General features: G+C 34.5%; 1 protein-coding gene across 2 annotated transcripts; it reads right to left on the bottom strand.

The window, feature by feature from the left end:
• Positions 1 to 6533: 6533 nt before the first annotated feature.
• Positions 6534 to 10229, bottom strand: LOC126654013 (probable hexosyltransferase MUCI70). Of its 2 annotated transcripts, XR_007632392.2 has the most exons (9): positions 9930 to 10229; positions 9723 to 9848; positions 9250 to 9596; positions 8914 to 9125; positions 8579 to 8835; positions 8308 to 8486; positions 7832 to 7940; positions 6833 to 6967; positions 6534 to 6755 (listed from the first exon to the last, which is right to left on the bottom strand). XR_007632392.2 is itself a non-coding variant. In XM_050348047.2 (8 exons), the coding sequence occupies exons 1-7, from the start codon at positions 10105 to 10107 to the stop codon at positions 7869 to 7871; spliced, it is 1371 nt and encodes a 456-aa protein (XP_050204004.1). In that variant the 5' UTR covers positions 10108 to 10229; the 3' UTR covers positions 6534 to 6967; positions 7832 to 7868. The 2 variants fall into 2 exon arrangements, 1 of the variants encoding a protein (XP_050204004.1); XM_050348047.2 differs by having other exon boundaries at positions 6534 to 6967.
• Positions 10230 to 16972: the final 6743 nt, after the last annotated feature.

The following is a 16972-nucleotide window of genomic DNA, read 5'->3' as shown; positions in this document are numbered from 1 at the left end:
AGGATCAGAAAAACCCCCCAAAGAATCAGAAAGCTTTCCAGAAGACGAGATTCAAACGACCTACTAGGCATAACAGAGCCAGGCTCCACATATGGCATAAAGATGCCAAAGGACGATAGTGAAACACCAAAAATCGGTAGAGAGACACCAAAGATGACAGAAAGACGCCAAAGCCTAGTAGAAAGATATCAGTGGATGGTAGAAAAAACACCAAAGATCGGTAGACAAAATAAAGATGGCGGAAAGACAACAAAGCCTGTTAGAAAGACACCAGCATACGGTAGAAAGACACCAAAGATGGGTAGAAAGACACCGAAGATGGCAGAAAGACGCCAAAGCTTGGTAGAAAGACACCACCATCTGTTAGTTGTAGAATATTTAACGGAATCCAGGCACCTATTTAATAAGGTGGCCCTTGGGACGGCCAAGGGGATGCTGTCCCTTCTACAAACCTAAGAATGTCCGGACAAGATAATTACCGGGGTCTGAGCCATCAGATCACTCTCAAGACGGATGAGAGTTTATAGCTCCAATCCACGGGGCACAAACTCTAGTAGCCCAGGCTCAATAGCAGCTGAGAAGACTACTCTTGGCCAGATGTGGAGTAGACCAGAACCAGGGGGCATGAAGTCAGATTCATGCCCCACGACGGGTAATGCTCAGGCTAGGGCATTACCATACCGTCGGGCGAGCGAGTGCCTCTGATGGTGGGCAGTATCCTTATCGCTTGTCTAACAGCAAGTCTATTCTTTAACAAGAATTGACCTACTTTGTCAATTCTTGTTAAAGAGGGGGAAAACTGTACACACCTATTTTCCGGACAGGTAAAAAATAATAAGGAACTGAAGCGTCCAATGATGATTTCCGGAGAAATTCGTCCATGTGACGAGCTGCAGATTTTCTTGCTGGAATTTAAGCAGGTGTAATCAATGCAGTGCTACAAACTTGGAAAATTAATTAGGCGTAAATAGCCCATAAAAATCTAAAGAGATTATTGTCTAAGTCCAGAATTTGATCTACAATGTCTTAGAAGTTTATGAGCCAATTTTCCAGTTTTATGGACTGGAATTGATCAAACCCAAACCCAGGGTCTCAAGAGTCGTTTTTAATACTTTTGGGCACCAAAAAACACTTTTAGACGTGGTTATCACTTAATTAATTAATTAATACGAATTTGACATGTAAAAATCTAAAGTAAATAATTTAAACTTAATCCTAATCCTAATAATCTATCACTTAACACTTCTTCAACACATAACCAAACTCTAACTGCACAAAACTGTAAATAGACTTAACCTAACCCTAGACCTAATAGACCCCTATAAATACAGCCTTAAGTCAATCTGAATGGAGGTGGCACACAAATCCTAGAAAAACAAATTGAAAATTTGACCCCTAGAATAAGCCATAGCCGAAATTCACATCACACACACAAACACACACACCAATTTCTGATCCTAAAAACACTAATATGTGTTAATTCTCTAAGAAAGCAACACCCACATCAGATTCGAAGCTGGATTCCGCATCCACTTTGCCAGCAAACGAGCCAAGGACTCAAATCGGTAATTCTGAGGACCCTTTTATTTACCCCTTTGATTTTCCATTCATTTGTATGCCATAAATGTCATAATTGCTGTAAATTGTGTGATTTAGGGTGTATGCTAGCACTATTTGCCAATTTTAGCCATATAATAACCATGTTAAGCTTAGTTATTAAATTGATAAAATGCCATGAAATTGATGAATAAGCATGTTAATGACTGATTTAATGTGTTTAATATGTTCAACTCCGGAAACCCGGTTAATTATAGCTCGTAAGATGCATGTTAGATGTGATTTTGAGCTTATTTGCCATGAAAAAAGTAATTTCCAAAGTTGCTTCCCGTCAATTTTTTTATTTAAATCAGATTTAAACACTCCGTCAATGTCATATTTGAATTCCTTGTTCGATTTTATGCAATTTGACTACTTTTGCATGAGAAACAAAATTGAAACGAGTGAGAACGAAGCAAAACAAAACGACCCCTGAAACTGCCATCACATCGCCGTCGCCCCTGAAACCGGCGGCGCCGCTAGAACAAAGTGGCGGAGCCGCCACAATGACCTGCCGGCGGTGGCAGTCACACTGGCGCCATGTTCGTCGTTCGTCAGCTTTCCCAAAATCGTTTCCCAAATCTTCCAGACTTTGATCCAAACTTCCAGACGCATTTTCGGACTCCAAATCAGGCCCGGTTTGAACCCAGTCGTAGACAATTAAGTGTACTTTAATATTCTGTAATATAACGGGTCAGATCCGATGTAAAACAGACTCAGTAGTCCAATAATGTAACATAGTGTATAACTGGGTCCATAAGCCCGAGGCCTAGCAAACTAGGAACTTACAGAGCCGATTTTGGGCTAATCCAAACTCAGAATCGACTCCGGATCAAGCCAGTAGAAGCGGATTGACGAGATGTGCAACTCTCGTTATTTGACCGAGAGCCAATTCCGACCAAACGATGGTCAAAACCCGCACGAGTGCAAGATACTCAAAAAGTCAACGAGGTTTAAAAGTATCGCTAACCTTGCATGTATACCAACTGTACGTGAGCTAGTTTGCAATGTTACCGCTTTTCAAAAGCACATCAAATCAACCGGTTAAAGGACGAATCACATAAATTAGGACTGATACGAAAACGTAGTAACGGTTGTATAAGTTTTTCAAGATCACCTAATAAAATCAATTAATCAAACGTTTACATCTGGTTTAGGCTTTGTGCATGTGAAATATCCAGACCAGCCAGACTTATGCCTATTTTATAGAAACCTCTAAGGTTAGATGTATGCTTAGGAGTACCTACTACTTGCTTTAAATGCCAGTCCAAACCTAGTCATATGCGCATCAAACTTGTTTACTGCTTTCATACATGTTTATTTACAACTTTCATATCCCATGAACTGCATACACCATTGAGATGAGAATAAAATAAATATGTCCAGGTGGCGACTTTATTTTACAAACCCCATTTATAGATCGAGAAGTCATCAATAGGCTTTGGGCGAGCGGCCCCCGAACCGTGCTCCTCTCACAGTCGTGAAAGTGTGTAGTTCGCTCAAACTCAAGACAATTGTATTGGTAAACACTGAACAAGTGTTGCCACCTAATAATACTAGGAATGTCTTTAATATCGACTAGAATGCCCAATTTGTTCATGAGATAAAATCATCGTGCATCAGAACAAACGATCCAGTTACAAGCGAGAATTAAAAGAAAAATTAAACAATTTTAAATAATTTAAATAATATTATATATTATAAAAGGAAAACTAAACATCTTTTGCGCCATGTCACTTGTGCAACAAACCAATATTGCGTTAGTCAATGTGAAAAATTTAACGATCAAAATTTTCTTATTGCAAATTCGCATTAACTATTGTAAAAATGACATGTTACATCCATTTCATGGGATAAATTTTTATCATAAAAATAACATATTTTAATAGGAATAACTTTGTCTAAATAGTTAATAAAATTAAGAGAAAATTAGGAAAAACACTTCATTTTTTAAAATAATTTTAATTTTTACCTAAACAAGAAAAAAATAGAAAAAGTACTTCACCTTTTTAGCACTTTTATTTTTTTTACTCTAGGATGTGCTTTTATTATAATAATTACTATTTTTTATTATAAATATTTATTTTGTACTCTACCACCTATTTGTTTTTCTTAATTTTCTCTATCTCTCTTTTTCTCTTTTCTCATTCTTTTCCATCTTTTCTTCTTTTTCATATTTTCTCGTCTTTTACATTTTTTTTGTCGCTTCGCCGTCGTTCCTTTGTTGATCCGTCTCATTTCGCCATTGCTCTGCCGTTTTTACAAATTTAATTTTAGCAATTTTTTTATTAACTCGAGGTGATTATTACGATTTATTTTGAGTCTCAGATCTAAAAAATTTCTCTTAAATATTTTCAGTTTTCAGATGCAAAATTTTGCATAAGAAACTATTTTATGATTAAAAAAACGATTTTTTGCATAAAACAGCGCTTGATTGTCATATTGCCATCACTGAATTATCATAACAATATAGAAAAAACAATTTTTTGTCAATAAAAAGTTTGATTATCATATCGGTATCATTAACGTTATCATATTAGTATCATAATATTATCCTATCGGTATCATAATATTATACAATTATAATAATAGATAGACAATGTTATAATAATAGTCTGATAATAATATGATAAAATTATGATAATAGTATGATAAGGTTATGATAAAAGGTTATGATATAATTATAAAGGGCCTAATCACTCAAAAACCCATCACCTTTAAACTTTTTTTCAATTCTACCCCGACGTTGAAAATTTGTCAATTTTACCCACTTTTGAATTTTCTGTTTTCAATTGTACCCCAATATTTAAATTTTTGTTAATTTTTTTACTTAAATGATGAAATCATTCAATTAATTAAGTCTAAACATGAAATTAAATTCTTTTTTATTCAAAAAAGTACAAATAAGTCCTTTATTTTTAAAAACTAACTAAAAACCATAATCAAATTAACACTAATTTAAATTCTTAATTAATTTAACTAAATTTTAAAAAAAATTAAAAATATACAATTAATATATGCGAGACATGTAGAATGTTTTAAACAAATTTCCAAATGCAAAAGACGTTAATTTAATTTTTCAGGGTACAATTGAAACACAAAAATGCAAAATAGGGTAAAATTGACAAATTTACAACGTCAGGGTATGATTGAAAAGAGGCTAAAAGGTCGGGGTTTTTTTAAGACATTAGGCCAATTATAAAGTACATAATGTTATGATAATAGTATAATACGGTTTTGATAATAGATAGATAATGTTATGATAATAGTTTGATAAGATTATGATAAAAAAATTATGATATATTTATGAATAAAGTAGATCATGATACTATTATGATAAAGTACATTATGATGATATTATAATTTTTTATGAAAATAGCTTATGATAATAATATGATAAAGTACGAAAAATATTTTTTACAAAAAATATTATGATACCGAGATGATAATGTCACCAATACATATACGATAACAGACTAAGATCATAATTATTTTACTACCGAGAGTAAAAGCATAAATCTGAAGAAAAAAATGTAAGGTAATTTTTTGTAACTTTTCTGCGTTGAGATAAAAAATGCAAATATTTTTATTTTTTTAGGTAAATACGTAAATTTTTTTGAAATTAAGACAACTATTAGTTGTTAGCAAAAAGCCCTAAAAGGCTAAAATAACATTTTTTAACAACAGCTTTTGGCAAAAAAAATTAAAATAATTTTTTTTTCAACATCAGCTATTGAAAGTTTAAAAGTTTGTTAGCAATTATTAAAAAAAGTTCACCAAATACTAAAACTTTTTAAAAAGCAGAGTTAAAATTTTTACAAAAGAACTGCACTAAACGTCCCCTCAACTTCCTCTAACCCTCATATACAACCTACACATCCATTTTTAGGGTGAGACTTCTTGAAAATACCGGTTGTATATGAGATATTTAAACAAAAACACATAAAATAGAATGCTTATTTTGTTTCGTACTCACTTACCTATAGCGTGAAATGCCAAAATCTTTCACATACAACCAAAGCAGTATTAAACAATGGATCAATTCACCCCCCTCAATTTGGCACAAAATATCAAATCAGTTATTTTCGACATTTTTGATACAAAAAGACCCAAAATTTATTTTTTCGTATCAAAATAACCCACAACTTGAGTTTTCGTATCAAAATAACCCACAACTTGAGTTTTCGTATCAAAAGACCCCTCTGACATAAAAGAAAGATGAGATTAACTAATTATATTTTTAAAACATAATTAACCATAATTAAATACTAATTAAATACAATTAAAACACTAATCAAAACTAATTAAAACTAAACCTAACTCCAGCGGAAACTGCCACCACCCTACCCAACCGCCGCCGCCCGATTAATTATGTTCATCCCTTTTACGGATGAACAGATCGGCTGTTCATCCCTAGAAGGGATGAACGTTGGTGGATGTGCACACACGGTGGGAACGGAGGCAGTGGAAGCGGAGGCGTATGGCGGATGGAGGAGAAATGGTGGCCGGAGAAAGAAAAAGAAGAAAAAAAGGGAAGAAGATGAAAAAGAAGTAGGAGGAAGAAGAAGAAAAGGTGAAAGGAAAAAAAGTTCCTATATTTTAATACAAATTTAAATAATTATTAAATCTTCAAAATTATAAAGAGATAAGTGGAATTTTAAAATTATAAAGGACCAATTTAAGAAAGAAATAAAATATTAAGAGTTTTTAAAAAAAAATCATTTTTTTTTCAGAGAGTGAAGTTCACTTGCTTGGATGAGAGTGGGGGAGAGACTTTTTAATTCGAAAATGCAAGTTTTGAATTTAATTGTTCTAAAAGCGGCAAAATAAACTCATTTGGTATTTTGTGCCAAGTTGAGAGAGCGATTTGATCCTTTGTTCAAGCATTATTTAATATTTATAGGCAGTTTCAAATGGATGATTTGTTAGTTACGATATGATACAACAAAGCAACTTCATTACTTCTTCAACACTCAATAATCTTCACCAACACAAATAAGCTGCTTCCATAAATGTATGCAAGCAAAACAAAATTTAAGTGTTGGAATTTCATTTTATTCAAAAACAAATGAAAAAATGTAATCCAGTCTCTAGATTTGGAGCCTCAATGAACAACTATAGTGTAGCCCACAAATGCCCTCCCAAATGCTTTATTATCTCTGCAATTGCATTATTAAACCAATTAGCCCAGAAAACACATTTCTCCATCCTCAAAACTACTTGAGCAGTCATTTACCATGCAAATCGGGCCATCACCTAATCAATCTCATCCTCTCTCACAACCCCCGCTCACGGCTCAGACCGGATTCATCTTATGCTCCAAAAATTGATCGCAAGGAGTGTCACGTTTTTCTCCATTCAATTTAAACATCTGCAAGCAGTATAAGATTCATTAAAGTGAGAGGCTCATCGAATACCTGCCTTATAATAGTTTGAACTTTGAAATAAAATATTAATTCTCATAGGGATGCAAACACTACTTTTATCAACTCCGGTACATCGTAACAACTCATGTGTGCAATCACAACCTCTTTTGATGAGCACAAGCTCAAAAGCAGAAGAGTTTTCATGTTACATTACATAACATTGGAAACACTGTCGATTTCCATCTGCATTGACATTTTCGTTGTGATTGTTGTTGGTCTGTAAGTTATAATTTTACAGATCATAACCTTCGACTGCCATCTAAGACATTGAGCAACTCCAGTAATACATAACTCTACAACTTTAGCAGCTTGAATTCGCAAATATAATAAATAAACATCAAAATTTAAGTTTGAAAAGGATCGACTTCCGTTATCAAAACAGAGAAAAAAAAAACATACCAAAAAAAGAAAAAGTCAAAGTTGAAAAAAAGCCCACAAGTTAGACCATAGACTGATCTATTAGATAAATCTAACTAGAAAATTATAAGATCTGCATAAGAGGGTGAACTATTTCATATCTGAAGATGACTAAAGTCCCGCTGTTCATTTACTTGAAGCCTATTAATATACTAGAATAAACCATCTCATTCAATTAGGAGAATCAAGCTTAAACAAGTCGAACTTTACATGGTTATTTTAGGAGAATCAAAATTAAACAAGTTTAAATTTTATATTCTCATTAATGGTGGTCTTTTCAACATTGGCATTAAAGTTATAAACAGATGCATATAACATTTTCTTTATTTAGCTTGCGTTTACAGTGATAAAGCTTGATCTTCCAATAATGATAAGCGAAAGCTTTATCTTACCAGTCCATATGCATCTGTAAAATAGTATTTTAATGATTTAAGGACCAGATGGCGGCGGTGGCAATATTCTATGGTGAAAGAGCTTTGTCAGTGCTCTACGTTCACAGTCCTGCATAAAGTAAAATCAAGTGATTAAGCACACCAAATAGCATGAGAGGTTTTCCCCAATAAAACTTCCAAATATGATGGAAAAGGATGTAAAGCCGAAATGGAAAACCTGCAATTTCCTAATTGTTTAAAAAGGAAAAGGGTTCTAATTTTTCTCATCTGAAGCTGCATAATTCAAATCCTCCACAAATAGATGACAAAATTTGAGAAATTTTATTTGCAACCAAATCCATAGTCACGGTATTACGAGTTAGGTAGGATTAATTCTACACAGTTCTGGCCCTAAGAAACTTCACAATCTCTATTTACAAGTTAACTTTTTGAGGGAACGTGACATATTTATAGATTGATTAAGCAATATAAAGTACCTTGAACATGTTTAGGTAGAATGGTTGATCTGGATTCATTCTCCTCAGTTTTAAATAAGTATATGCAAAACTAAGTTGATCACGAGAGGTAAAGCGATCAACTTCATTAAACCAGAGGCATGAAAATAAATTTGACATCGGTGTATGAGCCCGTACAATAAATGAACCTTCTGGTACATCTGAGGTAAGACAGGCAATATCAGCATTAAACATTTAAGGAATTCAGAAGAGAAAAAGAAAACCAATCTTCCCAACCAAAACAGAGACGTACAACTTGGAAGAGGAGCAGTTGGGTCTGAAGAGTCAAACTTCGTTAGACCATCAGACTGGTAAAAGTAAAACTGCTCATCGATCGCAGTGTGATTGTACTTGTTCAGACGTTTATTTTGGAGTACCTCATCCCAGACACAATGACGGTCATAATGATTTGAAATGGCATACTCTGATCTTGTCCTCCACAAGAAGTATTCAAGTATCAACATCGGATCAGCATTGAGTCGCATCTTACTATCAAGCCAAATAGAGTAACTGGAGAGGGTACAAAAGTAGGTAAATATAATTCCTGGAGCTTAAAAATAATAAAACATATATTAGTACAGGAATCACCTAGAAGAAGGGAAGAGGCGATGTGATAAAAACTTTGGCACTTTTCCAGTTCTCCGCATGTCCTCATATGGTAAGTTCCTGACAACAACTATTCTCCAAAGGCCAACGTGTCCGCTATCATCAGGTGTATGACCATCAGAAGACAATTTAGATAGCGTTGTTTCATCCACAAACATGATAAAGCAAACATTTTCCTTGGAAAATTCACTGATCTGGAACAAGCAACAATATGAAAGGAATAGTACACTTTAAACATATCAACTTATACAAGCACAAACCATATATCGAAAAAAAAAACATATATAAACATATAAAATTTAGCGATGAGGAAGTTACTTTTCTGGTTGTAGGCCTGCGCAGAAAGTCAGAGCTTCCAAAGATGCAAGAAGAAACGACTACTCGACAGGAACTCATGTATTCCCAGTCCTTTTCATCTAAATCAAATCCCGTACTGGGAAGTCCAGGGGGTCCTTTAACAAAACCACAATGAAGTGTTTGATTGGTAGCATAGAAAGATTTCTCGCGTTGTTCCACCATTTGATGTCCTCCAAATCTAAATTTAAAATTTTTCGGTTTCTCCTCCATAGCCACATATTGAAGTGAAAACTGGGTGAAATTGTTCAAATATCGGGGCTCGATAACATAATTAACTGATTCGGAGAAATCGATTTCACAAGGAGCATCTGAAAGAGATTATGAAGTACATTCAACAAAAGTATAATAGAAATATAATAGAAATTGAACGAATAAAACCTTCACAATCATATGTATTACCACATTGTATTCACATAATTAGCGAATTGACTTACGCCTTTTCGGCTTCGATTTTGAGACATTAACATTAGATCCAGACAACTCTTGCTGCTTTGGAACACTAATACTACTTGTATTAAGAATTCTACTATCACCCAATTTCTCCAAACTTTCTAAATTACCTGTACACATAATAATCATAATTCAAATCATAATTCAAACGTAGAATTGAAATGAATTGAATTAGAAAAAAAGAGTGTGACCTGGAAGTTGGAATTTGATGCCAAAAACTGAAAGAGAAATGAAGAAAATAGCCAAAAGAAGTAAAACCCAAATCCATAATAGGCTTGGTTTACGACTAAGCTTTTTCCGGCGAACCACACCGCTGATTATACCTCCTCCGCCTCCTCCTCCGCCTCCGTTGTATTTAATTACCGCCATTCAACTGCCACACACTTCATTTCCGGCAAATGTGCATTCATTCAAATTAAAACCACATTAACAATTTGTAGCCAACAAAATAAAGAACCAAACAAACCCATAATTTTACCATTTTATATCAAATCAGTAACTTAAGGGAAATACGTTAATTCCTTTTTTACTTTATCAAATATAATTAATAATTAGAAGTTATTGAAATAATTAGGGTTAATTGCAAAAAAATCCATCAATTTTAGCCTAATTTGCAATTGCAACATAAACTTTTAAACTTGACAATATCATCAACGGATTTTGTAATTTTGGCAAATCAATACAATCCCGGGACATTTTTGCTGAGTTGGAAGCCGGAATTAACATGTATATTGACAAAATAGATTTCAGTATTTGACCCGTGACATGTTGCAAATTAAATCACGAGCTCAATTTAGTATAATTTGCATTACAACACTAACTCAATTTAGTATAATTTTCATTACAACACAATAGATTCATTGTTTGTGCCATAATTGCCAAATTATGCGTTCTTAGTGAAATTGCCATCTAAATTCAAAATTTATATGATCATATGCAGTTTTAATACACATTGTATGCTAACAATATAGAATTATGAGCTTGGAATGCATACTAAGGTGTTTTTAAGCTTGTTTATCTAAAACTGCCTTAGCTAAATTCACCACAAAATCAACTCTTTTTTAGTTTAAATTTGATGTTAGATACTTATAATCAATCCCAATATGTGTTTACTTTTGCATTCTTTGTGTTTTTATGCGTTTTTAAGTGTTTTTGTATGAAAAAACGAGCCAAAACGACAAAATGATGAACTGTTGTCCTTCATGCCCTAGACGACGCCGCCGCCGCCATCCCAGACTGCCGGCGCAGGCAATACACGGTGCCGCCGCCGGCACTGTAGATGGCGGCACCATCTGTTCTTCGCTGCTCCCTAGAACCCGATTCCAGATCTCCCATACTTCGATCCAAACTTCCAATTAGGTTTCCAGGCTCGTTTGGGCTCGGAATTAGGCCTAGTTTGAACTCCAACGAAGAGAATTTAATATATTTTAATTTTATGCACTGTGATGGGCCAGACCTGATGTAATCCGGACCTTGAAGTCCACTGATGTAATATAAAGTATAAACCGGGCCCATGAGCCCACAACCGGCAAACCCTGCCACATCCAGGCCAAGTTCAGGGAACACCCAAACTCGGAATCGACCCCGGTTTGAATTGAAATAACCGTATCGACGAGACGGACAACTTCTGTGTTCTGACTGAGAACCAGTTCTTACCACAACGATGGTCAAACCCATGCGAGTGCTAGGCACTCAAAAATCAACAAGGTTTAAAAGTATTTCTCACCTTATATGCATACCAACTGCCCATGAGCATGTTTCCAATGTTTATCGCTTTCCAAAAGCATGCCAAATCCAGTATTAACAGGTTAAAGGACTAACCACGTTAAATTAGCTAAATCAAATCAATTCAAGCCAAATCCCTTAGACATCTTAGGACTACCACGAAATGTAGTAAAAGGTTATATGTGACATTCAAGATCACTTAATAAAATCAATCAAACTTAGACTTCCGGTTTAGACTTTGTGCATGTAATCCAGACCAGCCAGATTTTTGTTACTTGTTAGAAACCGCCAGGATTAGATGTATGCTTAGGAGTATCTACTACTTGCTTAGTATAACCAGTCCAAATCGAGTCATATGTGAGTGTACATGTTTATACGTTTTCAAACTTGTTTACATTTCCAACACTATAATCTGTTGTAGACACCTATTTTTCGGACAGTTAAAAAGTGATAAGGAATTGAAGCGTCCGATGATGATTTCCAGAGAAATCTGTCCGGGTGTGTAATACCCCAAAGTGTTTAATTATTTAATTGTGCCACGTGTCCAATTTCGAGTCGCCAGAGTGGCGATATCGGAAAGTTTTCCGATAAAATTAAGATAAATAAGTTTTAGTAGGTCGGTTTTGGAAAAGATTATATACGAGAATTTAATGTTATATTTCAATTCTAAACTTGGAATTGGAATTAAAAGGAAAAATGTCAAGAAAAGCCTAAAATAAAGTACAGGGACCAAAGTGCTAATTTAGCCACTTTGTGTCGAAAATGGAAATTTCAGATTTTGACGGTAAAGTATTAATATCGAGTTCCGTATTATTTATCGGAGATAATAATATGAATAAGTCATAATAAAAGAAGTTAACGATTTAGTTATGGACTAAATCGTACAAAAGAAAAGTTAAAAAGGACAATTATTAATAACTAAAAAGAACAAGGATCAAAGAGGTCTATTAGCCATGATATATAAGGAATTGATTATGAAAGAAAAGGATCAGAAGGAGAAGAGAAAAGAAAGATCGAGAAAATTGAATTCATTTCGCCGATACACTTCGTCACTTCACCGTTTCGCCGTTCGATGTCCGTTTCGAGCGATTTTCGCGGCAAACTCTTCGGAATTGAAAGCTCTATCAATCCTAACCTCTGTTTCAAGGTAATATTACAAGGTTTTATTTAATTCAAAGGATAGAGGGCTGTTTTGTATAGAAAATTTCGTTCGAATCGTACGGTTAGGAATCGAGTTGTTTTTGACGTTTTTGGGTTGTAAAATGATAGGATAAATGTTTAACTGAAGTGGGTATGTATTGATGTGATTTTAGGGAGTTTTGGAGCCCCGAAAATGGTCCGTAAGTGCCGAAAAAATGCTGCACACGTCGGTGCACGACGTGCTGCACTTCAGCACGTCGTGCTGGTGCGCGACGTGCGCCACAGGGGTGCACGACGTGCACCACAGGGGTGCACGACGTGCACCAGTGAAGGGCACGTCGTGCCCTTCATGAAAAATGAAGGGCACGATGTGCCAAGCTGGCACGACGTGCCCCACTTCGACGCTGATCTCCGGGGGACTTCCGGGAGCGAAAAATGGCATCCGATAGCTTGATTTGGGTATGAAACTCAGTCAAATGTCTTGAAATGGATATAAAATACTATACAAATGAATGTTAATGTGATAAATAAGGATTCAGTTAAGAAAGTTATATATTTCCCGAGTACGAGGAATAGTACTCGATAAGTCGCAAGTACGACTAAGGATCATCGAGTTTATGAATAACCACATCGCATAGTACATGAGTTTATATATATCTTATATCGAATTTCTTTTATTGATTATCGTTTACCGCTATTATCAATATTATAGTTTTGAAACCAGTGTGTGATCCGAGGAAACGTGCTACCTATTGGGAGTCAATAGGACTGTGTGATCACCGGTAAGTATGTCAGTCTAGCGTGTCTAGATTGTTAACGTGTTGTAGAATTATATCGAATATCGAACATCGTATATTGAATCGTATCGTATCGTATCGAAGTTGGAATGAGTATATCGAATGGAATACGAGGTTTAACTCGGTTGAATTATCTCGGGACCCGTATTCTGTGGGTTTAACTCGGTTGAACTATCTCGGGACCCACACCTTGGGATTAAGAGACGGTAGTGGTTTAACTCGGTTGAATTATCTCGGGACCCTACCCATCGGATCGATCGAATTGATTATTATCGCTATGAATCGCTTATAAGTATAGATCGTATTGAGTATCGTGATTAGGGTTTCAATCGGATCTAATACTTGGATTATATGATAGCACGTTATATTATATTTTGATATCAATTATTGATACTACTGATATGTTTTATCGTATGCGATGCTATGTTTTGACAATACTATTAGTAATGTTCTCACTCACTCAGTATTTTCCCAAATATTGACCCCTCACTTTTGATGTCTTTCAGGTACTTAGGGTGTGGACTTAGCTAGAAGCCGATTTTGGAATCCAGAAGTCAGCTATGTATGTATAGTTCTCTGACTTCTGTGAATGCTGCAGTAGTGGTCCTGCGTCGACAGAGTCGTAGTTTAGACAGCAGTAGATTTTGGTTATATATACTACTTGCTGTTTTGTTTATACTTTTAATATATGCTTTTGATTGGCTACGTGTTGTATATATGATCCACGGCCCCAGATGCCGGTGAGATGTTTTGAGACATTAACTGATGTATATAGTACCGCGAGGCCAGTTCGTACGAGGTACGGTAACTAGAGCCCGCGAGGTTTAAACAGTTAATGTAAATATTTTGTTATATGAGATATGTATGTATTTGCTTCAGTTGTTTGATATTATTTGTTTATAATATTTGCGAAAAATTATTAGTGATTTAAGGCTTGCTACGGGTTCCGGAGCTACCACTCCCGTTCCCTAGCGCCGGTCGCGACTCTATAATTTTGGGTCGTGACAGGGTGATGAGCTTTTGATTTGCTTACTGGAATCTAAGTATGTGTAATCTGTGCACAGCTGTAAACTTGGAGTATTAAAATGTAATTTGGCGTGAATAGCCCATAAAAATCCAAAGAGATTGTACTCTAAGTCTAGAAATTGGACTAATTGCCATATCTTATAAGTTTATGGGTCAATTTTCAAGTTTGACGGTCTGGAATTGACCCTGATCAAACTCATAGGACCTTAGTAGCCTTTTTTGATATTTTAGGCACCAAAATAGACTTTTAGAGTCTTTTTACTTAGCCACCAAGTGTAAATACGAATTAAATAAATAAAATCCTAATTAAATAATTAAAACCTAATCCTAAATACATCTAGACTTATCACTTAACACTTCTTCCACCCTTAACCAAACTCTAGCTAGGACGAACCTGTAAATACACATAAGCTAACCCTAGACCTAATTAACCGATATAAATACAGCCTTAAGCCAGCATGGCAAGAGAGGTGGCACACAAACCCTAAAATTAACTAGTAGAATTAGGCCACCTCACACACACACACACACTAAATCCAGTCCTGAAAAACACTAAACACGTGTTGATTCTCCAAGAACGCCAGCCCTGCACAGATTCGAAGCTGGATTCCGCATCCACTTCGCCAGAAAACGAGCCAAGGACTCAGAACGATACTTCTAAGGACCCTCATTAATTCCTTTGATTTTGCCATTGTATATATCATTGTCATAATTGCTGTGATTTATCTTAGGTTGCATGTTAGCTTATTTTGTTGATTTTGCCATTAAAATTGCCATAATAATTAATTCGATGCTTTCAATAACCACCATAAAATTCGACGAGAAAGCATGTTAATCATTGTAATCAGCTGTTTTCAATGTTTAGGACCAGAAAAACAATGATTAGATACCTTAGAATACATGTTTCTAAGTGTTTTTGAATGATTTTTGCCATGAACAAACCCTGAATAGAGTTGCTGCCCAGAAAATAAATGCGCGTAGATGAGTTTAAAACACTTCGATTATATGTTTTTTGGATTCCTTGTCCAATTTTATGCGGTTTTGACTACTTTTGCATGAAAAACGAAGTTAAAACGAGTGAGAACGAAGCAAAACAAAAATCTCAGAACTGTTGTCGACGAATTGCCGCCGCCGCCGTTGCGACCGACGGCGCCGCCACAATGAACCGGCGCCGCCGCCGCCTTAAACTGCCGGCGCCGGCACTGTAATACCCCAAAATATTTAAGCATTTAATTGGACTACGTGTCCAGTCCTGTTTCGCCAGGGTGGTGATATTGGAAATAATTTTCGAGAAACTTAACATTATATTTCAATTCTAAAGTTAGAATTGGGATTAGAAGGAAAAATGTCAAGAAAAGCTCGAAATAAGGTACAGGGACTAAAGTGGTAATTTAGCCAATACGACTTAAAATGGAAATTATTTCGCCAAGGTCCGCGAAATGTTTTATAATATATGTGGTAAAAGTTTCGGGTCAATCGGAGACCTTTTAAAATTTGGACGCGGATGTGTTTTGGGCTAAATTGCAACTTTTGAAAAGTTCAAGGACCAAAGTGCAAATTAGCCAACTAAATTTCGAGAATAGTAATTAAGAGATCATTGACGGAAAATAATAATTTTGGGTTAGTATTATTTATATAAATATAACTAATACGTATGTCTTTGAGTTAAAAGGATAATTTAACCATTTGGTTAAATTAGAAAGTTTAAAAGAGAATTGGTTTAAGTTAGAGAAATGGAGGACTAAAGTGGCTAATTAGCCAAGATATATATATATATATATATATATATATATATATATATATATATATATATATATACTAGTTTTGAATTACGTGCTACGCACGTGGCTCGTAATATAACTCGTCAAGTTTTTTATATTAATTAAATTCAGATTTTACGTGTTAATGTCTTATTCATAAAAAAAATTAGTTCATAATAAAATGCTAATGTCTTTATAAATCTAATTTAATATCATTAGTTTAATTAAAAATTAATCTAATTTTTATTTAAAATAAAGCTTTAAACTAAAGATTTTGAGAATCAAGTATTACCAAAAATAAAAAATCAAAGAATTGTTGAACAAACTTTACCAAATTCAGATTCTTGTTTTACAATTTTCATTAAAAATTGTCGTAATATCTTTTTATTTTACCTTATCATATTTCTAAGTTTACAGTATTATAGTTATAAATAGTAGTCATTATACGTTCTAATATCTCCATATAAAAATAGCAATTGCTTTCCTTATTGCAATATAATTCTATAAAATTTATAATATAGCTTACACTTTCAAGAACAAAAATCGAAAAATCTTAATTTCCTTATTAATAATAAGTTTAATGCTTTCCTTATTACAATAGAATTCTATACTAATTAAATAATTATTTTAATTCTATATGTAGTTATAAATAATTAGTAAATTACTATAGAGCCTTTAGTTATATAATCAATTAGTAAGGGCTTTTTAGTAAAAGTGCCTGTCCCCCCCCCCATTCGTGCTTTTATATATAGTATAGATATACATTCCTTTAGAATAAGGAAAGGT

The sequence above is a fragment of the Mercurialis annua genome, linkage group LG6 (assembly GCF_937616625.2).
Source record: "Mercurialis annua linkage group LG6, ddMerAnnu1.2, whole genome shotgun sequence".
In the NCBI taxonomy this organism is placed as follows: Eukaryota; Viridiplantae; Streptophyta; class Magnoliopsida; order Malpighiales; family Euphorbiaceae; genus Mercurialis; species Mercurialis annua.
This window is presented reverse-complemented; position numbering and strand designations above follow the sequence as displayed.

What these genes read in the sequence shown, in the direction of transcription:
- LOC126654013 (XM_050348047.2), bottom strand. Translation starts at nt 10,107, where the DNA reads ATGGCGGTAATTAAATACAACGGAGGCGGAGGAGGAGGCGGAGGAGGT. An exon ending in CGCCTCTTCCCTTCTTCTAG is followed by an intron (nt 8,836 to 8,913) that starts GTGATTCCTGTA and finishes TACCCTCTCCAG; the next exon opens with TTACTCTATTTGGCTTGATA. An exon ending in TCTACCTAAACATGTTCAAG is followed by an intron (nt 7,941 to 8,307) that starts GTACTTTATATT and finishes TACTTTATGCAG; the next exon opens with GACTGTGAACGTAGAGCACT.